The sequence below is a fragment of the Arvicola amphibius genome, chromosome 2 (genome assembly GCF_903992535.2).
Source record: "Arvicola amphibius chromosome 2, mArvAmp1.2, whole genome shotgun sequence".
In the NCBI taxonomy this organism is placed as follows: domain Eukaryota; kingdom Metazoa; phylum Chordata; class Mammalia; order Rodentia; family Cricetidae; genus Arvicola; species Arvicola amphibius.
The window spans coordinates 113,228,012-113,254,890 of NC_052048.2; the positions used below are offsets into that span (position 1 = coordinate 113,228,012).

Consider the following 26,879-nt stretch of genomic DNA (forward strand, 5'->3'; position numbering starts at 1 on the left):
TCTTGACCCTCAGAAAATGTACAAACAAAGCGTGCTAATGATTTTAAATCTTTCTAGGGTTCTTAGGATGTAACTGCTGAATTAGAATAGCAATATAAATAAAATAAGGATAGTATGACATGCCAAACTTGAGGAGGGCATTAATCATGCCCCTTACACATTATACAAAACACTTTTATATTTTAAAAAATTTCCTATAAAAATAGTCACTAGCTATCAACAGTGCAATGACCCCTCCAGACACCTGAGCTGATGCCCTTCAAACAGCTCCTGCACCTTTCCCTTCCTCACAATTCAAAAGGGAAGAGGAGGAGGGGATAGGGCATCTAGAAACAACAAAGAGCTATGGACTAATTACTCAGAAGCACTCAAGAAGCGTAAGAAAAGCCTTAAAAGGCTTGGGAGGCAGAGGCAGGTAGATCTCTGTGAGTTTGAGGCCAGTCTGGTCTATAGAGTGAGTTCCAGGGCTGCCAAGGCTACACAGAGAAACCCCATCTCAAAAAAACTTTAAAAAAATAAATAAAAAAGGGCTTCCCCCTAACCCTTTAGCCAACTATTTAGACCAAAACCAAATAAAAACTGAGCAAGACCTTAAAATAGGTATTTATATATTCTAGAACTCAGATCTTCCTGCCTCTACTCTTAGTGCTGGAGTTAAAGGTGTGAGCCACTATTCCTGAGATTTTTAGTTCTTAAAGTTATGCTCAACAAGACCAAATTTAAAACAGGCCTTTTAAATACCAAAATAGGAGCTTGGAATGCCGCTTAGTGTTAGAACACTTAAATACCATGTACAAGGTTCTGGGTTCAATCCCCAGCACCGAGCATCGACAGCGAGAAGACGCTCGGGAAACACTGGGCAGGTGTGCACGACTATACCCCGGCATTCCAGAGGCAGAGGCAGGATGACCACAGGCTGCCCTGAACTACACAGAGCGCCAGCTGGCCAACGCTGCACTGAGACTGTCTCAAAAAGATGATGAGCAAACACTCACAGGATAGTGGTGCTCTAGTGTACTCATGGCCTCCGTTTCCTTAATCCTTCATACTTGAGCCCTGACAAGTGCGGCAAATTTTGATGCGTGCCCCTAAATAGCACATCTGGTACGGTCCAGCCCACATCTTGTGTCAAATCCCGTGAAGCACTGAGCAGATGGCAGAGCAGAGGGTCGAGGTTGTGCACTTCCATGTAAGCCCAAGGCTGCTAAGCCTTTCTGGAGTCTGTAACCCTTGGCAGGCAGAGCTGAAAAGAAGGTTTTCACGGATGTAGGTTCTGGTTCAAGGCTCACCTTTCATGACGTCATGAAACCCACGCAGAGCAGCGCCAACATTTGTTAAGACGGAAGTGTAGTTTGTGCGAAGGAGCCCATCCGGCTCTGTACCTAGAAAGGCCAGTTACAAGCCATATGAGCATTTCTCCAGAAAGCTGACTGCTCACCCTCTCCCTCTGTTCTGGGGGCCACAGAGAATGAAGTTTGCTTATAATATGTCTGAAATAATGGCTTTCCAAACCTTTGCAGATACGGTCACAAATGGTGGTAATGAATACAGGCACATTTAACTTATATGCATCTCCCAGGCACACATTTTTAATGATTAAGAAGTCAAAAGAAGACCAGTTAAACGGATCAGCAGGTGAAGGCACTGCTATCAAGCTTGAAGGCACGAGCTTGATCCCAGAATCCCTGAGAGTGCAGAAAACGATTACCACAAGCTGTTTCCTGATCTCCACTCAGTGTGGCAGAAACATGCTTACACCTCATCCCACATACACAAATATGTAACTACACTCATCCTGCACGCACACACACACACACACACAGACACACACACACACACACTACACTGAACTCATACACACAATAAAAGAGAAAATCAGAGCCAGACAGTAGTGGCACATGCCTTTAATCCCAGCACCCAGGAGGCAGAGGCAGGCAGATCTCTGTGAATTTGAGGCTATCCTGGTCTACAGAGTGAGTTCCAGGACAGACTCCAAAGCTACTCAGAGAAACCCTGTCTCGAAAAACCAAAAAGAGAGAGAGAAAGAAAATCAATAACAACTCAGAAGGAACCACACAAGTCTGTGATAAGTGAGCCAAGTCATCCCCTCGTTAACTCAGTGCAACAGAAGCCCCACTCCCAACAGACACAGCCCAGCACACAGCCGTCCCTCTCCTGTCCCCAGCCACTGGCTGCTGAGGCTAAGTACTGGTCAAGTATGGCCAAGAAGTGGGGAGGGGTTCCTTCCCTCATCTACGCCCCCACCTCGGAGACCGAGTCTCTGCCCTGAGCAAGTGCTGCTGAGAACAGTGGTCCCGGTCTCCACTGCCTTGGCTTATCAACGTGAGTTCCACACTGAAAGAGGCAAGTCAAAAAGACCTGGTGTGGCTGTGACACAACTGTCCCCAACACATGGGCAGACCGTGGCTCCGAGACTGAATTCTAGGGAGAAGCAGCCTTGGTTCCAAGGCTTTCTTTTCTCAAGGGAAATGATTTCACTTGCACTACACAGAGAAGTTTGAGCTGTGACTCTCAAGAAGAAAGAAGAAACTGGCAAAAGCACAGAAGAAAGTGGCCAGTTCATAACTAAACCACAGGTTGTGAAAAGAAAGAGACCTCCTGGGGTCAGAAGTTACAAACACTAACTTCAAAAATATTACCAGATAGTTAAATGTTACCACTCTAAAGGAATCTGTATTTAATGCAATCAGTCTGAGGGTGATGCAGGCCCTAAGGTCTTCAGAAAAGTCCAGAGCAATTATCCAGCAATGAGAGGAGCTTAAGCCAGGATCTGAGTAGAGAAGGAGAGCGTGAAGGAGAACCCTTCAAACCACTGTCATTGTCATCCATGTGACTGCACATGCCCCAGACTGAAGCCTAAGACACAGCATGAATATGTAAGCCTCGGCTCTGAGAACTACACTGCTTAAAGAAACACCACATTCATTCGTGGATCAGAACACATAAGTTGGCGATATTCTCTGTAAGTTTCCTGAGGCTACTGTAACAAAGTACCACAAATAAGAAATTTACATTGTAGAAACTAACAAGCTGATGCTACACTTCATATAAAGGGATCCTGAAAAAAACAAAATAATCTTGAAAAAGAAGAAAGGAGGATTCACGCTTCCTGATCTCAAAACTTACTACAAAGCAACAGTCATCAAGTGAGTGTGACTGGCACAGGCAGATCCAGGAGCAACACTGGAATTAACGGACAAACTCATACACATGTGGTCAACTGGCTTTCAAGGAGAATGCAAGACCATTTAACAAAAAGAACTGTCAGTAGATGGAGCTAAGGTGCTGGCAGCCACATGAATCAGCCCCTCACCTTACTCCACGCACACAAATTAACTCAAAATGGATCACAGACCTGAAAGCAACAATAAAACTGTAAAATGCTTAGAAGAAAACACATCTTTATAACTTTGGAATTGATAGGGGGTTTTTACATTTGAAATAAAAAGCATGACACCCCTCAAGAGAAAGAAAGTAACAGTTAAACTGATAATTGGGTTTCATCAAAGGTAAAAACTTCTGTGCTTCCAGAAGTTTTAGACAAGGTGAAAACAAAGTAGAAGAAAAATCAGTAAATCATAGCTTCAACAAGGGACTTGACAGTGGAACAGAATGTACGGAGAACTGATGTAGGAGGGTCATCTGTCTTATCTGTTGCTTTCATTGGTTAATTAATTAAACAAACTGCTTGGCCTGATAGGTCAGAACATAGGTGGGCGGGGAAGACAGAACAGAATGCTGGGAGAAAGAAGGCAGTGAGACAGATGCTCTGGAGCCAGCCACCAGGTCAGACATGCTGAATCTTGCCGGGTAAGCCACCACCTCGTGGTGCTACACAGATTATTAGAAATGGGTTAATCAAGATATGAGAATTAGACAATAAGAGGCTGAAACTAATGTTTAAATGAATACAGTTTGTGTGTTGTTATTTTGGGTGTAAAGCTAGCCATGCGGGAGCTGGGCAGGACGAAAAGCAGGCCTGCTTGCCTCATCACTACAGAGAACTATTATTTACAACTCAACAATAAGAAGACAAACAGCTCAACTGAAAATGAAAAAGCAATCCAAGCAGATTCTTCACTAAAGGAAACAAACAAGGGGCCAATAAACAGATCAAGGGGCATCTGGTACAGCTGGACAGCAGGGAAGGGCAAATCAAACAGTCGACCTACTTCAAAGCCACTAGCATGGCTAAAATCAAAGTCCTGTGATGACAAACGTTATTGAGGACATGGAAAAGTTAACTCTCACACATAGCTGGCAAGAAAGGAAAGCAGTGCCTTGGAAAACAGTCTTGGTAACTCCTCCAGCAGTTAAACATGGCTACCTTAGGATCAGGAAGTCTACCATGCACAGTGGGTGACACCAGGCCCAAAAGAATGAAAAGGTAAGTCCACATAAGAACTTAAATATTAATACCTGTAGCATCATTATTCTTAATAGTCAAACAATCCAAATTTTTGATGGATATACACGTATTTGATACATGTAAACAATGGAATAGTATTCTGCAATAAAAAGAATGGAGTATGGATACAAGCTATATTTTGCATTAATCTTGTTAAGCTTTATTACAAGAAAGTAAGCAAACAAACCAAACTACATACAATGGTTCTACCATTTATGAATCTGAAACCAGTAAATCTGGAGACAGAAAATAAAGAAGGAGCAGCTGAGAGCTAGAGACAGGAGGAATGGCAGAACAGGAAGCAATAGCCAAAGAAGAAAGGGTTTCCTCAGCTGAGGGAAATGGTTTAGAAAGGGCTGCACTACATGCACACATCAGGGGTATACTGAAGGCTACAGGACTTCACTGCAGGTACACAGCAGGGGTATACTGAAGGCTACAGGACTGCACTGCAGGTACACAGCAGGGGTATACTGAAGGCTACTGGACTGGGATCTAAATGGGCAAGGTGTACAGCAGATGACTGAGAGAATAAAAAGTCAAAAACAAATCACTTTTTATGGTGTCATTTATATGTCATAATAGATGTTTCCTTCCTTCCTCCTTCCCTCCCTCCTTCCTTCCCCTCCCTCGTTCCCTTTCTTTACAGCCCAGGCTGGCCTTAAAATTAAGATACTTCTGCCTCAGCTTCCCAAGTCCTGAGAACAGATATGTGCTACTATGCCTAGATAAAACCATGGATTTCTTCAAAACATTAAAAATGAGGTTCACTCCTTTTCTTCAGTATTTTTCTCTAACTGGGCAAAAGGGAAACAATGGGCACCTTTAAAAGGTTGCATGCGCTGTGGCTGCTAACAAAGGGCCTTGATGCCCCTGCAGTTTCCAGAGTGAAATGGTTACTATGTTTGCCTCATGAACAGTCATGATTCACCCTTCTACACTTAAAAAAGAGAAGGGGAATTACTACTTAATGCACGGTCAATGACAAATATTTTACCTTAACTTCATAACACAAATTCACCCTCATTTACTCCTTAATTTCATTAACTCTGCTCACTGAATTCAAGGTTCTGATTCCAGATCTTATGCCCTGCCCATTCTCCCAAGCTAAGCCATGTCCCTTTTCCAGCTTCTTGTTCAAGATGAGTCATAAGCAGCAGTCTTACTTACTCGGCAGGGCGAGGAGAGTGATGTACGTCTGCAGCTTCTCAAACACGGCCGTCATTCGCTTCATATCCTGGGACAGCTCCAGGTTCCTGGCTTTCAGTGCAGGTGTGCAAAGGGACGATTCACATTCTTCTTCTAAACTAGGAATGGCAGGGTTTCAAAAGTGAGCATCCTGGATGACTTTCTTTTCTTTTTATTTTTTTAAATAAAAGATTTATCTTTTGTGTCTGTTTTGTATATATAAAACTTTTATTTGTCTAAATATTTTATATATGTGTTTATATGTTTTATATATATAATTTTTTATTTGTCTAAATATTTTGCTTGCATATATGTCTGTGTACCATCTGTGTGTCTGGTTCCTGAGGAGGCCAGAAGAGGGCATTGTATCCCCTGGACCTGGAGTTACAGATGGCTGTGAGCTGCCATATGGATGCTAAAATCCACCCAAGAGCTCTGGAAGAATAGAATGTGCCCTTAACTGTAGCAGCAGTCTCTCCAGCATGAAAGTAATATATTTTAAAGTATTATAAATATTTTCATGGTAGCCAGGCAGTGGTGGCACACACCTTTAATCCTTGCATTCGGAAGGCAGAGGCAGGTGGATCTCTGTGAGTTCAAGGACAGCCTGGTCTACAAGAGCTGGTCCATGACAGGCTCCAAAGCTATAGAGAAACCCTGTCTTGAAAATCCCAAACTTTACCTACTGAGCCATATCTCTGGATCATATTTTAAAAATTTTAAAAACAGGCACACTTGTGTCACTGAGACTTCTCAAAAGACTCTTAAAGTCAAATAGTTCTAAGAAACAAAAGCAAAACTGTCCGATTTCCCTGTGGATTTGGATGAGGACTGGGAACAAAACAACCTAACTCCAAGAGAAGATGTGAAGAAGGGGCCAGCTCTGCAGCATTCACAGCTGGGACACGACCGTCAGTGATGACACTCCAGGCGGAGTGGCTGGAGCGCGGGCAGTGACCTGAGAATCTTCCGCTCCACATGAGTGAGCTGGGCAGTTCAGTTCTCAACACAGAACTTTTGCTGGGAAAACCCAAACTATTTATAGGAGACATTCTATTTAACTGAATCCCTAAAGGGGATTAATTAAACAAAAGTTGGCATTGCTGCTACACAGGCTCAAATTTAAAAACAAATACTAGATTGATATTATCACAAAATGGGACTGGAGAGCTGGCTCGGCAGTTAAGAGCACAGGCTGCTCTTGCAGAGGACTGGGGTTCAATTCTCAGCACCCACATGGCAACTCACGGACTGCCTATAATCCCAGTTTCAGGAGACTCAACACTTTCACACAGACATACATGCAGGCCAAACATTAATGCAAATAAAGCAAAAATTTAAAAAAGTTAAAAAAAATATTATCACAAAATATATTTTACCACTTTCAACTTTAAATAGGTACCTTAACTAGAAAGTTTAAAAATGAGGACTCTTAATAGTGTTTATTTAATAACTGTAGTAATCTAGTAAAAAGGTCCATACAAAACTAGAAAAGTGCCAAGCATGGTGGTGTGCCTGCAACCCCACGATCAAAGGCTGAGGCAGGATGGAGCTTCAGGTGGCCTGTGCTGGCCACACTCTTCTCTCACCCCCATCTACACCCATAGTCCCTGTCTCCTCTACCTGACCTGCTCTAGTCCCTCTACAGAGCAGGTCAGCTGCTCACAGGGGCAATCTGGGAAAAGTCGGGCCAGCAAGACAGCTCAGTAAGTAAGGGCATTTGCCAGCAAGAGAAGGATTCAGCAAATGCTCTGAACTAAGACTCCAGAAAGGCACAGGCGCACTCTAACCCCAGCACTCAGGTGAAGCAGGTGGGGCTCTAAATTCAAGGTCAGCTTGATCTATGTAGCAAGCTCTAGGCTAGCCAAGACTAGTGAGAACTTGTCTTAAAACAAACAGTATGAAAACTTCCAAGCAATTCTATCAACTTTCCAGTACACTTTTATGCCTTTCTAGAAATGTAAGGTGGAATTAAAAACATTAATGCTGATTATTTAAGAGGTTCCGGAATGACATAGCCTAGAAGATCCAGAGCAGATAAAGACTATTTTGTAATTGAAATAAGTGTCCAATAATAAAAAGATATCATTCTAAGTATACCCAAGGATTATGACTCAAATGTAGAAGTTAAATATTCTAACTCCCATCTAGACATTAAAAACAAAGGAATTTAAAAAAAACCAAACCATATGTTTCTTAAAAAGAAAAGTGTCGCCGGGCGGTGGTGGCGCACGCCTTTAATCCCAGCACTCAGGAGGCAGAGGCAGGCGGATCTCTGAGTTCGAGGCCAGCCTGGTCTATAAGAGCTAGTTCCAGGACAGGCTCTAGAAACTACAGGGAAACCCTGTCTCAAAAAACCAAAAAAAAAAAAAAAGAAAGAAAGAAAGAAAGAAAGAAAGAAAGAAAGAAAGAAAGAAAGAAAGAAAGAAAGAAAAGTGTCATTCCCAGTTATTGAAGACACTGATTGTGACCTTGTGCAGATTAGAGGACCGCTGAAAACCATAGTTGACTGAGTTATCAGCCAGGCTGCAGCCGGTCCAGACAGACGCGAGACGCCTGTTACTCTTTGATTAACTCCAGAACCTGTCAGGTCCCACCCCAACACCCCGAGATCCCTGGCCTCCAGGGAATAAATACCTTTTTAACTGGTAAGGAAGGATCTTCCTAAGGAAGCGGACGTAGGAAGCTAAGTGATCTGAAAATGGCTTCAATTTCACAGTTGTCTCCTAGATAAAGATCATTCCACAGTTAGATGTGCTACCGGACAATGAGAACCCACGCTTCCCCATAGTTTAAAAAAAAAGAGGCAGAAGAAAGACCACAAGGAGGAAAATTACCAGGACAGTCACAGTATCTTCAGTTATACTTTCAAATAAATGCAGCATTCCTTCCTCAAGGGGGCGGATGTAGGATGCATTTTCATGAAGGTGTTGAGAGAACTGCATAGGAGTAGAAGGTTTGAATGAATTCGATGGAAAATAAGTGCCAGCACTTGGGAGAGGGACTCTGACTTCACATTGAAATTCTTCTGAACACATTTCTGGAAAACCCCATATAAAATGTCCCAGATAAAATTCTCCAGTCCCCATGGTTATCCAAATCAAGGAAGCAGATGACACAATGACCAACCAGGAAGCTGAGAAAATGAGGCTACAGCCAGCCCAGCCATGAAGAGAGCAGTGGGCCAGGGTCCCTGGACACTGGTCGCTTTGCAGGGGTCCCAGTGAGGAAAAAGCAGAAGGGTTGGGCAGACTTTGTACTATGCACCTCAGTTTTCAAAACAAGCCCACTAGGCAGCTTCGTGTTTCACGGTACACACAGTTCAGGGTTAGCAGATGCCAGGGATGTCAGCAAGGCGAGTGAAAATGTTCACTATCATCACTGATGTCATAGTATGCAAACAGATGCTGTGGCTATAGCCTAGTGCTACAGTGTGTGCTTGGCCTGTGTAGTGATGGGCGGGGGGGGGGGCAGTAATCCCATCATTGGGGGTGGGGATCCCACTATATTTTAGACAATTTAGAAGCAAAGGAAATAAGATGCACTTATGAAATGTCTCAGTCATCAAGGTATTTCACAATGACTCAAGTCTGAACTTCTGCATACAGACACGTACTGGCCTGGCTTCTACAAAATGCAGGTGACCCCATAGACGCTGCACAGTAATACTGTCCTGCACAGCTCAAGCACTCTGGGCTCCACTGTCCACAGCTGTAAAGTAGGAGTTCCCAGTTACTTTAAGAGTCTAGAAACAGTTTACACATCTTGGCCATCTTCTAGCAAAAGGTTTCCAAGTCTTCAATATTATAGACTTTGTAGACAAATTAGAGGGACTTTCACAGGCCAAAGTACTGAAGATGAAATACTAAGAAATACACGAATCCTACAAAATAATGAGGTGTTCTGGACAAATTAAAATTAGAAGAGTTATTTTTGCCGGGCAGTGATGGTTCATCACTTTAATCCTAGCACTCAGGAGGCAGAATCAAGCGGATCTCTATGAGTTCAAGGCTGGCCTGGTCTATAAAGTGAGCTCCAGGACAGTCAAGACTGCTACACAGAGAAATACTGTCATGGAAAAAAAAAGTTATTTTTATGTGCATCACTAAAACTGATGAAAATCAAGCACTACTGAGGCATGAGCTTGGCAGTGGCTAACTTCTGCCAAGTGCTTAGAGCATGCCAGGCACTGGTACTTTTATGTTAGCTGTTTACATCTGTGACATGAGCAAGTCCTTCTCTAATTCAAAGCAGAGAGATTAAATAAATCTCCTAAGGGGGCACAGCTAAAACATGTGCCAAGAAGTCCAACTTCAGAGCCCAAGTCTTTGCTACCTACTAGGCACTTTGGATATCTGTAGACATGACTATATCCAACCCCTAGAAATATTACACTATGTAAATGAATGAATGAATGGCTAAATAAATAAATAGGCAAGCAAGCTAGGAAGAGTCAGTCTAAGTAGAAAAGCATGGTTGATGACATTATCAAGCTCTCAGAGGACACATCTGTAGCAAGATCCCTCAGCTTCCCTTGTATGTGAGCTGGCCTCCAAGTTGACCTCAATGAGGTCCACATAGTCCTGCCTTTGAATGCTACCCACTCGTACTGTTTCAGGGTTAGTCTGTGTGACTAATAACACAACAGGCATGGCAAATGGGACTAGCCAAGTGTCCCAAAAGACTATGGCTTCCACGTCTTTTGAGCTAAGCTCTCTAAGGGACGTTAGGTGTCATGTCATGAGAACATCACCCGAGGGAGAAGGGCACATGAGCAACAGGCTCCTTGGCACCGGCCAGCATGTGAGTAAATAAATCTGAGCCACCTCAGAAGTGTGCCCTCAGCAGTGAAGCCTGCAGATGAACGTAGTCCCAGCGACACTGTGAGTGAGGCCCTGTGAGACGGCGGGAGCTGCAAACTCCCTAGGTAGCTGTTTTAAACCACTAAGTCCTGGGTAGCTTAACATCCAGTCATATAAAACGAATATACTTATTAACATTCTACTTTTACAGTTAAATAAAATTTTTTGCAGGGCGATGGTGTCATACACCTTTAATCCCAGCTCTCAGAAAGCAGAGGCAGTGGCAGAAGCCAGCCTGGTCTACAGAGTTCCAGTAAAGCCAGGGCTGTTAAAGAGAGAAATCTTGTCTCAAAATAGCAAAACAAAAAAATAATAATAAAATAAAACTTTGAAGGTGTCCTTAAATCCTTTTTAAAACTACCTGGGTAGGGAGGCAAAAATCTTTTGGCCAAAAGGAAGCAGAAGGATTGAAGAAAGGTACATGTAAACCTCCTCTATCCTCAGGTAAGCCCCACAGACCCACACAACTGGCTCCGCCCTTTCCCACTAGCAGCCTCAGCAGAAGGAACGAGCTGCAGACTGCACTGGCTATTTAGACCAATGACAGAGTCAAAGCAACTATGGACAAGACAGAAACATGCCAGCAAATTAGCCCTCCTAGCAAAACGCAAACAGAATTCTGCCAATGGCTGTCAAAAGCTGCATAGGCCTCAATCTTGTAACCAATGGGGAAGAAGCCAATTTGCTCTCCTAACTTTCATCCCATTTTCCACTCTAGGGGCTTCACATTCCAGCCCAGAAGTTGGCTCAGCACTCCCTCCCATCCTTCCCCAAAGCTCAGGCCCACCCACCATGCTGTCCTGCCTGACATTCCCACTCATACAGCTCCTAGGAGCCCAAACAATCACCATCCCTCTTCCTACATCCAAATATCACTCAGTCTTCAAGGCTCCAAATCCCAGAGAATCTTCATCAATTCTTCACAGGGCACGCCCCTCCCTGCTGGCTCCATACTTACTGGCCATATTGGTAGCTAGCTCGACTGCGTGCACGCTCTCTGTCTCTCTGTCTGTCTCTCTCGCTCATCACTTCCTCCACTGCTCACTCTGCAGTCTTCTGATAATTCCCCTAGCTTTAATTTCTTAACACCCTGTATTTGCCATACTGTGTTTTGGCGAAGACCATGACTTGTGACTTCTTCCATGACTCCCACGGTACTTGGCTAATACAGGGAAGCAGTCTGAACAGAAGCCCCTATTTGTTCTCCCCATCTGTCCATGGCAAGAAAGGCATCGTAACTACTTACCTTCTGATTCAATGGTGATATGGCATCAATGGCAGAATCAACAGGGAAAATCTGAATCCTCTGTTCCGTGTAGGTGTGAAAGTTCAGAAGAGCCGGCACGAGGTCCTGAACAAAAGCCAGGGCCTGCCCAGCTATATCACGCATCTTCAGCTTTAAAATGCAAAGCACACATTGTCAACTACCGAGCAACTGTTGGAAAGCACTTGAACCCCAGTGAGAGCACCCCTCAGTCTACATTCATTTGCTCCCACTCAAATCTTGGTGTTCTCCCATCCAAGCAACTTAGGAAGCCATCAGCTTTGGCAGATCCACCTCCTCCACTTGGCCTTGGCTAAAAAAGCACACTACCCTAACACAAAAGCCTGGTTCAAACAGCAAGGCATCCCATAATTCAGTTCTAATGTGATAAAATGAGAAGTACTGCCAGGTATGGTGATGCACGCCTTTAATCCCAGCACTTGGGAAGCAGAGGCAGGGGATCTGTAAGTTTGAAGACAGCCTGATCTACACAGTGAGTTCCAGGACAGCTAGAGCTACACAGTGAAACCCTGTCTTAATAAAATAATCAGAGGTAGTACTGGGTAAAGGTGCCTGCCACCAACGCCACCAAGCCTGACGATCAGAGAACTATACACAGGACCCATGCAATGGAAGGAGGAAACAGACTCCCACTAGTTGCCCTCAGGCCTCCACATAGGAGCACTCCCCCAATAAATTATAAATGTAAAAAATACATAAAAATCTAAAAAATCAGTAAAGCATGAATTCAATCAACTCATGGTTTAAAGAAACGAATGAGAGAGCAAAGCAGTGACTAGCACATCAAACTTTGGTAGGACGGGGTATGGACGGCTGAAACTAAGAAGACACGCCCAGTCCACCCTTTACCTGATGTCTCCTGTTGTGCAGTGGAACGTTGAGAGCATTGTACAGATGATACTCTACAACACAAAAGTGATGCCCGTTAGAGCTCAGCTCAGACTTCAAAGGAGAGCAACTGCAAAATCCTTTCTATGAGAACTCAATGTCCGACACACAATCACAGCAGAGGAGCTTGGAATATACAGGGAAGCTGTGGTTTCGCAGGTTAGTAATAACGGTTTCTTTGTTTAACTTCAGAAGTAAAAGAAACAAACAAACTACTCCTGGATCTCCACTTCAAAGAAATCTTTTCAAACTCCTCTTTGGGGCCTCTCAAGATTCCCTGCAAAGGCTCCTAATATTCTTGCTGTCACCCATCATTCTTCTACAATAACCCTCCCCTGGCTGCCACACTAATCCTCCAAAAATGCCAGTGTCCTTAGCAGGACTGTATTTCACTGTCTGCTGCTGCGGGTCCCAGTACCTCAATGCTTTCTTTCCTAGCTGGTCCCATGGTCTTCTTCAGTCCTCACACCCAGGCCGCCGGCCACCGGCCACCTGCCACCTGCCGCCTGCCGCCTGCCGCCTGCCACCGGCCACAGATGCTGCCTAGCACCAGGCACCACACTGCTAGTCACTGTCATGTTGAAGACCTTCCTCTCCTCTCACCACTCAGTCACTGAGTTATTGAGAAACACAGCCTTTTCACCACTGCTACGCCCCCACTGCCGCCCCACTGTGGCCCCGGCACCTCTGCCTTCTACCAGCCCTCTGATAGATAGCCTTGCTCCTTGTCCCACTAAAGCTGGCCTAGCACTTCAGCAATGCTCTTTGTTAACAAAGCCAGAGCCAGGTCTGCCGAGATGTACTCCACACAACTTCAGTGGGGGCTTCAACTCTCGTGGCTTCGTGCCCTCCCATGCTTTCTGGGACATTTATTCTAAACCTTCCCATCTTACACCCCAAAGACCATCCCTCGTCTCCCCCCTGTTGTATGCCAGGACCAGGGCCAAAGCGAAAGGGTTTTTTTTTTTTTAAGAAATCTGCGTGTGCAGTGGAGTACTACACAGCACAAAAAAATAACAGCATCTTGAATTTTGCAGGCAAATGGATAGAGCTAAAAAACATCATTTAAGTGAGGTAACCCAGACCCAGAAAGACAATGAGTGAGTATCACATGTACTCACTCATAAGTGGTTTTTAAACATAAAGCAGAAAACCAGCCTACAGATCACAATCCCAGAGAACCTAGACAACAATGAGGACCCCAAGAGAGACTTACATAGATCTAATCTACATGGGAAGTAGAAAAAGACAAGATCTCCTGAGTAAATTGGGAGCATGGTGTCCTTGGGAGAGGGTTGGAGGGGAGGGGAGAGGCAGGGAGGGGAGCAGAGAAATATGTAGAGCTTAATAAAAATCAATTAAAAGAAAAGAAAGAAAGAAAAAGAAATCTGTGTGTATCTGTCTGTGTATATGTGTGTGTTATGTTTATGTGTGTGTCTCTCTCTATATATATATGTATATGTGTATGTGTGTGTGTGTGCCTATGCATGTGTGTGTGATACTGTACATACCACACATGTGCAGGTGCCCAAGGAGGCTGGATAAGAAAATCTGATTCCCTAGAACTGCTATTTACCTGATATGGTGCTGGGAATCAAACTCGGGTCCTCTACCAGAGAAGTGTGTGCTCATACCTGCTGAGTCCTATCTCCAATCCCTGAGAGTGCTCTTATACACCTGACTCTACCTGAGATGGAAATCCACAGCTCGGCTAATCCTCTCCCTGGGCTCGGTGGAAGCAGCTCCTCTGACTGACTCAGACACTGCACATCTCCTCCTCCTACTCTTACCCTTTTCTGAGACAGGGTCTTGCTATGCACCCCAGCCTGGCCTCAGACCTGCACTCTCCTCATCTCAGCCTCCCCACTCAGTGCTGGTATAATAGGCATGCACCACCAAGTCCAGACCCTCCCTTCTTATCTATCCCATAACCAGCTCTGTGCCCTCACCTATTTCTTGAATTCCACTGGCTAGAAAAACAACATCACTTTATCAATCCCTAGAATCCCTGTGTACCTCCAAGTCCTTGTGTAGCAATCTGGTGGATATAGAAACACTTCCCTCAAAAATTACTGGTCCTCCTTGCTGGGCGGTGGTGGCGCACACCTTTAATACCAGCACTTGCGAAACAGAGGCAGGCAGATCTCTGAGTTCGAGGCCAGCCTGGTCTAGTTCCAGGACAGGCCCCAAAGCTACAAAGAAACACTGTCTCAAAAAAACCAAAAAAGAAAAAGAAAAAAAAAAGAATAATGAAATTAATGAATGAATTAATTAATTAAAAGAAAAAAATTACTCGTCCTTTCAAGGTCACAAAATCCAGTCAGCAGATCTGCTGCCTTCCCACAGGCATTCTCCCTGACTTCCCAGTGCTGCGCAGCACTGACAGCACCAGCTGTGCTTGCCTGACCTCTTCCACAGGCCCTCACTACCCATCACTGTGATGGAGAGCTCACCAAGTCACCGAGGACCCTGCAGAGGCCTCCTCACACTGTGTGTCCCGTGTGTAGAAGCTAGGTACAGGGATTATTTTCAAGGGGTAGTTCAGGTTGTTGATACAGACATAGCCTGTGCTGACTTTAGTTTGTGCGTTTCACCTGCATAAACAATTCTAGTTGTGAAAGCAATCACACTCACTGCCGGCTGTGCACCACATGCATGCCCACAGCACCAGATCCCCTGGAATTAGCATTACAGACAGCTAGGCGCTACTTTGTGTGCACTGGAAACAGAGCCCAGGGCCTCTGGAAAAGCAACCAGTGCTCTCAACAGCTGAGCCATCTCTCCAGCACCGCCTGTGCTGACTTTAGATGGGATCAAACTGCTGTTTTCTTCACCCCCTCTCCAGCTTTTCTAACAAGAAATTAAAGGAGCTAAAAACCAAATTTCAAATGTAGCTGTAGAAAAAGGAAGTGTGTATTAATTTGATTGTATTAACTTGACTGTGGGCTTTGAATTCCAAATATATTTTATTTTATTTTATTTTAATTTTTAAGAACTAATTTATTTTTCAAGCAGGTAGGTGCAGGCACCTGAATGCCACAGCAGATGAAAGTCAAAAGACAACTTTGGGGCGTTGTGGGGACTGAACTCAGCTTGCGAGCTCGGCAGCCAGTCCCTGTACCCACTGAGCCATCTCACCGGCCTCCCAGATATAAATTTCTTTGCCTTCAAGAGTTTCATTCCGTTCTCGCCTAAGGTCAGACATCTACCGCACGTGTGAGTGCTGTTTAAATTCTTTTTCTTACTTTTGGATGTTTGAGCTACCAGGCCATCCCTAGGAGGAAACAGAAGCTAGACTTCCCAAAGGCTTCCTGTCACTGGGAAATCCCCAAGGAGCAGAAGTTACCAGGCTGAAAAGACACATCCATGGTGGACCCTCCCAGCCCCAAAGATCAACTTCTCTTTAGAAAACATCCCACCACCTCCCACGCAGGCTGGCTTTTGCCTTGGGATGTGAGCAGTGCAGTTAAAAGAATGCACTAGATGGCTCTGGAGATAATTCACAATGTCCTTAGGAAATAAGCCACACTGATCAAGAGAGCAGAGCCCTCCAACTGGTCAATTTGGTTTTTTGCTGAGATTAGAAATTATGTTACTTAACCAGCTACCACAGAGAGTCAAAGATGCAAATAACAGAAAACTTATGTCTATGTGATACCTACTTGTATCATTAAAAGGTACTTTTTCATTGATGATTGACAAGGATTCCTCTAATCTACCTGACAAGTCTTCATGAAGATTCTTTAACTGTAATTGACTGAAAGATAAAAGAACCCACAAAACCACATTATTACCAATCAGCGAATCGCCAACTGCTTGTTATCCCAACAGCTGGCAGCAGGCTTTCAAAGAGCTGTGCTGACATCTGGAACATTCCTCTAAGAGTTGTTCAAACTTGACATTAAGAGAGGAACCAGCCCCATTCCTCAAAGCCCCAGAGACTTCTGGGGAACCTACCCGAGTTCCAGTTTCTTATACAACCTGAGTTTACTTCCCCAAGATAATCATAAATTTTCTATTTACTATCTATAAATGTTTGTTCAATTATCATTGTACAGTTTTTTTTAAAGTACTTTACCAGGTTATTTTTTACTTAAGTTCAAAAGCTGATAAATTCTGTTTTGGCTAAATTATTAGCACAGATACCATCTAAGCCACACATATATTTCTACCAATACAGTGAAACCTGTGGATTATGGTAAATACCAAAAAAAAAAAAAAGCCATGAAGACTACAAATGGTTTTGGCACATTGCTATGTAATGCTCTAAGATTTAGAGATCTCTCAACTAGATCCCATAATCTCAATCTTTTTCAAAATGTACCATAAAAAAGTGGCACCGTTTATAGTCATATTTCCTGCTGGGGACTACTAGGCAGTCCCTGTCCCAGGAGAGCCAGAAACACAAAGTCGCAGTTCAGAGCTGAGAGCAGGGCCTCCCAGACCTCTCCTGAGGCCCAGCAGAGGCCACTCTGTCCAGGTGCGGTGGCCTGTGACTGGAAAAGGCCCTCCCTGGCAGTGGCCTACTCGAGTCTCCTCAGCTCAGCACAGACAGGAGAGAAGGAGTGAAACAGAGGCTTGGGTCTGACTCTGACCTCGGGGCCCCATCCCCATTTCCACATACCATTCTTCTGTTCGAAGTCGGCATTCCTTGGCCTCCTTTTCTAGAGTCTGAGATTTTACCTGAATTTGGGGGGAAAGAAAAGCTGACAGTTCAGTCTATGGCTGAGTCCCCATGCAGCACCCCAAAACTTACAGGAGCCTGACCTAGGTCTTAATTAGCCCCCACGGGCAGCAGAGCTTACTTCTAGCTTAGCCTTGTCGTTCTGTAGTTTCTCAATGGTCTCCATGTACTTCCGGGTCAGGCCATCAATCACAGCTTGGTGCTGAGCAGCTTCGGTTTCCAGAGTGGCCAGCCGACTCCTCAGCTCTGCTTCCACATGCTTGTGATGCTCATCTGCTTCGAAAAACTGAGAAGAGGAGAGCCCAGTGCATGCAGTGAGGACAGCAGCGACCACTCGCCCTGTGACTATCACACGGTTGAGGGGGCTGAGCTGAAGGCACAGGAGCACTTAATTCCCACGGGGAGATGGGTGGCACTTTCTTAGCCTTCTTTTACAGATGTGGAAATAGCTTAAAAGCATCATATGGTCTTTGATTTGTAGTTAAAACATGGCAGAAATGACACAGGAACAGAGAAACCTGCTCCACAGTCTGCACTTCTCTTCTCTTAGGCCCCCAAATCTGTACTCTGGACAACTATTTATATACAATTCAACTGAGGTGCTGCTCTTAAAACATACAAAGCATTCTTCCTTAATAACTCTGATGCTAATTCATTTATTAGATATAAAATGCAGAGGTAAAATTTTTTTCAAGACTGGGGCTGGAGAGATGGCTCAGAAGTTAAGAGCACTGCTCTTCTGGAGGTCCTGAGTTCAATTCCCAGCAACCACATGGTGGCTCACAACCATCTGTAATGAGATCTGGTGCCCTCTTCTGGCCTGCAGGCATACATGGAGGATGAACACTGTGTACATAATAAATAAATCTTTAAAAAAATTTTCAATGTTTCTCTTTTTCTAATTACTTGCAAGTATTTACGCGTGTGCATGTATAGAGGGTCTGAAGACAAGAGTTGGTTTATGGTCCTAGAGATTGAACTTGGGTTCTCAGACCTGGCGACAAGCACCTTTATTCCCTGAGCCATCTTGTGGGCCCTAAGATCTTTCAAAGCTGGCACAATGATGCATACCAGTAATGCTGGCACTTCATAGATGAGGCAAGGGGACTAAGACTGCAAAAACATTCTCGAGAACATAGGGTGCTCAAGGCTAGCACTGAGCTACAAGAAAATCTGCCTCAAAAATACAGAAACAAGCCGGGCGGTGGTAGCGCACGCCTTTAATCCCAGCACTCGGGAGGCAGAGGCAGGCGGATCTCTGAGTTCGAGGCCAGCCTGGTCTACAAGAGCTAGTTCCAGGACAAGCTCTAGAAACTACAGGGAAACCCTGTCTTGAAAAAACCAAAAAAACCAAAAAAAAAAAAAAAAAACCAAAAATACAGAAACAAAACAAAACTCTATACATCACAGATCATTAAACAAACCCTTCTTATTGCTAAGCTCCCACCAAATGACCCAGCTCATCAACTCTCGGTAAAGGGACTAGTGCCTAGCATACTTCTGATCTGAAGACGCTGAACAAATGCACATACTCACATCAAGCTATGGGTGAGAGTTAAGAAATGAACAAATCATAGTCACAGTACATTCTTAAGGGACATATAGAAAACATGAAAAATCCATGCAGACAACAAGGTAACTATTTGTATTAATTTTTCCACATCTCAGATTATAAGACCCATCTTTTAACATATTTACCTATTTTACGTGTATGAGTCTTGTTTTAGTTTGTGTTTGTCTGCATGTTGTGAACCTGGATCACGTGCATACAGTGCCCTCGGGGGCCAGAAAAGGGATCCCCTGGAAGTGGAGTTAAAAGCATTTTTGAGCCATAAAATGGGAGGTAGGAACTGAACCGAGGTCATCTAGAAGAGCAGTAAGCTCTCCTCACCACACAGCTATCTCTCCAGTGCCAAGACACATCTGTTTAAACATTTATTTATTGTGTGCGGGCACAAGACAGAACACATGTGGAGGTCAGAGGACAATGCGGGAGTCAGTTCTCTCCTTCCACTATGTGGTGCCCAGGGAGTGAACGCAGGCCTTCAGGCTTTTGACCCATTTTCAGTCATTCAGTTTTCTGTCACCTGGATATGCAGCCGTTCATTCTCCTCGATTTTCTTTTGCAGATCTTCATCAAAGACACTCTTCTGCTCCTGACTCAACTGAGAAGATGACTCTCCACTTTTCTGAGGGAAAGAACAAGTTATGTCCACACAATTCCGAGCCTTTAGAGGAACAAGCTGAGGCACACAGCACCTACGACCTCAGTGGCTTGTTTTCTACGTGTTCACCCTTTTCAAACCACCCTGCAAAAGGCCCACAGTTCACCACTTAACTTTGCCTATGGGACCCAAACTGGAACTGCAAAGACGACAAAGGCAAGAAAACTTAAAAGAGGGACAGAAAAAAATAAATGGATTCATCATTTTTTGCATATGAATTCAGGAATTGCTAGAAGACAAGAATAGCAGAAAGCTTCATCTCAACCTGATCTTTTGATTTGGGAGAGATTATGTTAGAGTCTAAATTACTATATTCCTTTAAGAAGTTCTATTAACTCATATAGCAGCATTCACAAATACATGTTCTTGTAAGAGTTTACATAAATTTCTATTTAAATAAAAGCCTAACCATGTTGTTATGCACACAAGAAAAAGCTGACTTATGGAAAATTCCTTTCTTGTGAGTATGAACTTATCCACTAGGAAGAATAGCACTATTTAGGAGATCTAAGAATGAATGCTTGTCTCTGTGTGACACACAGAGCTGAGACTGTTCAAGGAGCAGTTTCACAATGGTACTGTGTGAGACATCAGCCACCCATCTCTGCCTTCTCAGTAGCTCACTCATCACTGCAGATGAACTCACCTGCTGACGCAATACAAATCAGCGGTGAGAGGAGCCTCTGGAAACACAGCTCTACAAAAACCAAAGACACTAAACACCCACCACATCTGGAACACAAAAGTACACAAGGCACACTGTGGAATGATTTACTGGCGGTCCTTGTGTTCCAAACCTGAAAGCTTTAACTAAGACTAATTCACAAGTCTTAGCACCTCTGCTAATTAACCTGCTATGTTAGTCACACCTGTAACCCCAGTTCTTAGGCAGCCAAGGCAAGAGAACTACTACACTACTACACTACCAGCCTGGCCTACATATTTAATCCCAGGCCAACCTGGGCTACAGAGTAAGACCCCCCCCCCCAGCTCAGAAACACCTGATAGTCATATCTGCAGTCTAGATGGCTATTTCCTCCCAGGGAGCATCTGGAATCCCCAAAGCAAGCACACTTCCTAGCTCTATCAGGTACATAGCAGGCCCTCTTTGTCCCCTCTACACTTAATAATTCAGAGTGCCCTTCTAAACAGAATGATGCATTTGGAAAAGGTATCACTTATCACATGATAATACACTCCATGTGATCACTTCAATCTCCAAAGCCTTAAGCTCTCATATCCACTCTACAGATGGATAAACTGAGGCTAAAAGAGTAACAGCTGTGCCAAAATTGTAGAGCTATAAATGGCAGGCCGAGAACTGAAACCATGCTGAACTCTAGAGCCAGTGTTCTTCCCTCCACACATCCTCCTTCAGGGTCCCTATCTGCTGCTTCTTTCAGCACAGCCTGTTAACACACTTGCAGAATATGGGTCCACATACATGTAAGACTTAATACTCTGCCACTAGCCCAATGTTGCTCTTAAGCAGGCAACCGTTCATCTCTGAGGCCCCAGCTGCTCCCTGCTCAAGTAGCTGCAGCTCACCCTCACCCCCTGACTGCATCTGCCAGACCTTCAGCTAGCAGGAATTAAGGGAACAAAGACATCACCTCTGAGCAATATGAGATGCTCCATGACTTCCCTCATCTACTAAATCAATCATTCACGTTTGCTGCTAATAGATCCTTAAAAATTGACCTTCCTATGGAAATGCCCCTGAGCTGGTCATGGTGGCACACACATGTCATTCCAGCACCCGGAAACTAAGATGAGAGAACTGGGGATCTGAGGCCAGCCTAAGCTACGTGAAGAGATCCTGTCTAGAAACCAAAAGAAAACAGGAAAACGCCCCTATGTGGATGTATCAATAGCAAACATCTCCCTTCGGGACTCAGTTACCAGATGCACAGTGGAGCACTGAGGTCCCGGAGTGGTTCTGCTATTGAAATCAGTCTATCCCTCTCCACACAGGGGCCTCTGCTGAACTTACCTTATTCTTCTTGCCTCGAGGCTCACTTAGCGCTAGCTCATCTTGAAGGAGTTCCACCCTCTTGGCAAGCTGCAGATTTCGAAATGTCAAACTGTCCATTTCCTGTTGTAGTTTCCTCAACGACTGATCCTTCATTTTCAGTTGTTCCTACATCAAAGAGAAACAGTTCCTCACACTGTTTGGCTGTTTGTTTTAAGTCTTTGTTCCACCAATATAAAATAAAACCCCCTTGCTTTGGGGAATGAATAATTTATGTTTATTATTTCAGATATGTTTTAACTATTTTGCACAAAAAGTATCTTTCAGCCAAACTAGTATATTTACAAATAATATATATATATCGAAATAACAGACTATCAGCAACTTAAATAAAGCAAAATGCCTGCAACTCTGTTAAGTCTGTGACAGCGAGCAGACAGGCCAGGGGCTGCACATTTATAAACCTGGGTGTGTAAAGGGAACTTTAGACTTATTAGCAACACCTTCAGTGATCAGAGGGTCAGAGTCTGATTACACTCCTTTCTCTGTGTTCTCTGAACTTAAATGACATCTTTTCCCACCTCATCCTCTTTCTCTGTGCCAAGTTGAGAACCTAACCTGGCCTTCAAGGACACCTACACGTGTAGAGCTACAGCGGGGCTCCAGTCTTCAGTCTTCTCAACACACCTCCTTCCACTTAACTCTGCCATCTGGTAGATTTTGAAGCCAATATTCAGACAGCACAAGACGGCTTCACATTCTAGTCCACGTCGGTTCACTTTCAAGCCCATAAAAATAGACTCAACACCTAAGACCTCAATAACATCCTACCTGCTGACTATTTTCTACTCTTTATAAAGAAGAAACAGGAAATTAGAGACATCGTTTCACCTTATTGTAAAATGTAGAAGTTATAATTAACTACATTTTACTTAGAATTTTGTGTTCACTGATAACCAACAAAAGCAAACAGAGTCTACTGTCTACTTAAATAATTACTTTGATTAATTTCACTGAGAACAGTCATAAGACTAACAGACAGATACTCTAACTGTATTGAAGCAGCAACCTAACTGCATGGCTGCTGTGTGTGCTCTGGGATGTTCTGCAGGAGGAAGGCAGATGGAGAGCCCAACCATGTGTCTGACAGTCGAAAATGTTCTTCTTCTTTACTGTTTTTCAGGATGCCTTTCATTTTTACTTGAAGGTCAAAGGTACACATAGGTTCAGTTCAGTGTAATTATCATAAACTCTTAAAGAAAGTCCAAGTGAATTCATTAAGGGGCAGATCCAATTAAATCAATCGGAGGACACCCTGACATTCACTGCCCCGTAATTACAATGTACTGGAACACTGTGCTGCAACTGCAGTGAGCTCAGGATGCACAGGACGCAAAGCAGTTTCTTTTCACTGTTGCGGTGAGTTCCCACCAGTTGCATGATGCTCTAAATGCGCTAACCAATCATCAGCTCCAGAAGCGTGGTGTGCCAACCGTTACCTAAAGCCCAGCTTCGGCGACAGGATGATAACACTATTGATCCTTCAGAGATAACAGGAAGTAAGATAACAGGTGCAGGATGTGCTTAGTGCAGTGCCTGGCATGGAGTGAGCGAGAACTCAGAGACAGAACTAAGTATTTCCAGCACCACTGCCTTGACCATCCACACACCCCTAGCACCACAGTCATCCCCAAGACCAGCACCAGGAGCTGCCAAACAAAGCAGGCTATTTGGGAGATACTTCCTCAGTACTAGGTTCTAAACATTACGAGAGTCAGTGATCAATTCTTCAAAGGTTTCAGGAAAGTAATTCATATCCCACAATTAATCTCCCAGTCAAAAGTATTACAAGCCAGTATTTATTATATGCCAAACAGAATGGGCGGAGACAAATCCTTTCTCAACCCATTCTGTTTCAGTTAGCAAACGTGCTGAGGTGAAACGGGTTGTTCAAGTGCACAACACAGGCTGTCACCGTGAAGCAGCAACTAACGGCAAGAATAAACGGATCGCATGATTTATGCTTCAAATTCATTTCTTAGGCCCTATTTGTTGAGCACCGGAGATGCAAATACAAACATGGCCATCCCCTCGGAGTGCTGACTAGAGAGGGCAGATACAGGCTGCATCCATCCTGATGGATTTGACTCCACAAAGGCCTTGGACTACAGAAGGAATGCATTAGATGAAGTATTTTTCTACATTTTTTAAGCTGAGGAGACATATAATATACATACCTAACCAAGGAAGAAAGTCAGACACAGTAAACACTCCGATCATCCCTACCCCTAGTAAATCAGTGTCAGAGTTGGGACTTTATCCCCCAAACTATCTGCTTTTCCAAACACGGAACAACCTTTGCTACTCCGGGTTCCCACTGCATACCTTTAGAACAGCAGAATTGGCCTGCTCGTCCACAACGCCTTTCTTCAGGACCTGATTCTGAGCTCGAAGCTGGAAACAGAAAGCAGCAATTACTTTTAATATAAAGAAACCACTTACAGCAAGGAAATCACAATAACTTCATAATGACAATTTCCCATTGAATAACTAATATCCTCAAGTATTATATATACATTTGTGTGAGTGTGTGTACATGTGTGTGCACTTGTGTGACAACAAACACTATTTGCCCCAAAGAAGGAAATAGATATAATAACTTACCAAGTGGAACACAGAAGTTAAGTTCTCCAATAACATAAACCTAGTCACTAGCACATCTGTGTCCCCTGGGCTGACGCTGTAGCTTGGTGGCAGAGCGCTTACCTGGTGTGAGTCTTGGGTATCATTAAAAAGATAAATAAGGGGCCGGGCGGTGGTGGCTCACGCCTTTAATCCCAGCACTCGAGAGGCAGAGGCAGGCGGATCTCTGAGTTCGAGGCCAGCCTGGTCTACAAGAGCTAGTTCCAGGACAGGCTCTAGAAACTGGAGAAACCCTGTCTCAAAAAACTAAAAAAAAAAAAAAGATAAATAAGTAAAATAAAAATAAAAACTCAGGTCTCCTGCCTTTGAGTATATCATTCTTTATATGGATTTATATTATTTATAAGTCATGGTCCTGAATTTAAAATGATACAATAAAAGAAAATGTGGGGCCAGAGAGATGGCTCAGCAGTTAAGAGCACTGACTGCTCTTCTTGAGGACTTGAGTTCAATTTCCAGCACCCACACTGTGGATTCCAGCCCCAGGGCATCCAATGTCCTCTTCTGGCCTCCAAGGCTAATGTACACAAGTCTGCATATCACAGACACATACATGCAGGCAAAACCTCATACACATAAAATAAAAATCACATTTCAAAATGAAGAGAGAAAATTCCGTTTTCCTGAAACTCTGGAACACTGTTGATGTGCATAACACAAGTGAATGAATGACAGAATGAGAAGTGAACAGAGCGTAGGGCACCCACAGACTCGGGGATCTGGTACCCAATATTAGACCTACAGCTGTCGTCACCTCAGGGATGTCTCCAGAATAGCAGACCGTTATCATCTATGAGCCAAGTTCAGTTTTAGAAATCACAGTACCTCCAAACCCTGTCTACACAAAACCTTAAATGCTTGCCTTGCCAACACAAGGACTTGAATTCAATTCCATGAACCCATGACTTTGCTTTTGTTTTAAAAAAAAAAAAAAAAGGTGGTGGGCATGGTGAACTGGAGAGCTGAAGACAAGTACATCTCTGGGGCTTGCTGACTGACTAATCAGCCTCTCTTGCTAGTATGTCTGGCCAATGAGAGACCCTACCTCAACAACACCTGAGGAGTAACAGTGAGCTTTTTTTATGGCCCTTACACACACACACACACGCACGCACACACACCACACACATATACACACACGCAATAATATCCACTTGCATTGCACCCCAAGTGCCATTCGTGTGTGACATCACCCAGTGCTTACAATCCTAAGGAGGCGGTTATGCCCTCGCCCCCACAGCACAGATAAGGACCCCAGTCACAGAAAGGCAAGATGGACTGCTGAGATAGGAGCCCAGCAGTTTGGATTCTGCTGTTATAATGGCAGCTACTGCTTTAGAGTTTTTGAGAGAAAGGTGGGCTGCCAAGATGGGCCTTCTCCTTGGGTAATGAGGTAGAACTTGGGCTTATTTCCCATAGTTACATTTTTAAATGTATGTGTAACTGTATTACAGTTACTCACTACATATACATGTGTATGCATGTGCATATATATGTGTGCATGCATGTATGTGCGTGTTGGGCTTGTCAGCAAGACCACCTGCCATCACTTGCTGGGCCATCTTATTGGCTCTTAATGGTTTGTTGTTTTCTGTTGTTATTGTTTTATTAATTTTTTATTTATTTTATATACCAACCATAGCTTCCCCTCCCTCCTCTCCTCCTGTTCCCTCCCCCTACCTCCTTTCTACCCTCCCCCCACCATCCACTCCTCAGAAAGGGTAAGGCCTCCCATGGGAGTCAACAAAGCATGGCATATCAAGCTGAGGCAGGACCAAGCTCCTCCCCCTGTATCACTTCTGAGCAAGGCATCCCATCATAGGGAATAGGTTCCCAAAAGCCAGCTCATGTGTCAGGGACAGATCTTGGTCCCACTGTTAGGGGCCCACAAACAGAACAAGCTACACAGCTGTCACCAACATGCAGAGGGCCTATGTAGGTCCCATGCAGGCTCCCTTTCTGTCAGTCTAGAGTTCATGAGCTCCCTCAAGTTCAGGTCAGTTGTCTCTGTGGGTTTGGCCCTCATGATCCTGATCCCCATCCATGCTTATATAATCCCTCCTCCCTCTTTGTGGCTGGACTCTCGCTGGCTCTGTAATATTAAATATCAAAGAAAAGTAAAGCAGTTGGTAAGTTACTACTTATGCCTATCGCGGTGTGACCACCACTGGCTAATCTAGAGGGAAACCCTCTCCCACAGTAAGAGGAAGTATCCTCAGCCAAGGACACAGCATGGGAAAGTGTAAACCTGAATCCAGTGTGGCTGACAGGTTCAGGAGCTCAACACAGATACTAAATGACTGTGTCCTCTGAGAAACTGAAATGGGATAATTTTATCTACTTCATCAGGTAGCTGGCTCACAGATCCAGAACCTGGGTGGCTGGGGATGGAGGATCACAAGATCAAGGGCACCTCAAATCCCAGCAAAATTCTTCACAGACCTCGAAAGAACGGTACTCAACTTCATAAGGAAAGCAAAAAACCCAGGATAGCCAAAACAATAAGAGAATTTCTGGAGGCATCACAATCCCTGACTTCAAACTCTACTACAGAGCTACAGTACTGAAAACAGACTGATATTGACATAAAAACAGACAGAAGGACCAATGGAACTGAATAGAAGACCCAGATATTAATTCACA

The 26,879-nt window shown here is 44.1% G+C and overlaps 1 protein-coding gene across 2 annotated transcripts in view; it reads right to left on the reverse strand.

Annotated features, from left to right (window-relative positions):
• Ppp1r21 (protein phosphatase 1 regulatory subunit 21) overlaps positions 1-26,879 on the reverse strand; it is a 64,834-nt gene that overhangs the window by 27,039 nt on the left and 10,916 nt on the right. For both annotated transcript variants that reach the window (XM_038320207.1, XM_038320208.1), the window contains 12 exons: positions 23,919-23,987; positions 21,555-21,701; positions 19,424-19,525; positions 17,458-17,622; positions 17,277-17,335; positions 16,315-16,409; positions 12,614-12,666; positions 11,726-11,875; positions 8,455-8,556; positions 8,255-8,343; positions 5,600-5,736; positions 1,290-1,382 (listed from right to left, as the gene is read on the reverse strand). In XM_038320207.1, coding sequence (XP_038176135.1) covers positions 1,290-1,382; positions 5,600-5,736; positions 8,255-8,343; positions 8,455-8,556; positions 11,726-11,875; positions 12,614-12,666; positions 16,315-16,409; positions 17,277-17,335; positions 17,458-17,622; positions 19,424-19,525; positions 21,555-21,701; positions 23,919-23,987 — 1,261 coding nt within the window. The remainder of the gene's footprint in view (positions 1-1,289; positions 1,383-5,599; positions 5,737-8,254; positions 8,344-8,454; positions 8,557-11,725; positions 11,876-12,613; positions 12,667-16,314; positions 16,410-17,276; positions 17,336-17,457; positions 17,623-19,423; positions 19,526-21,554; positions 21,702-23,918; positions 23,988-26,879) is intronic.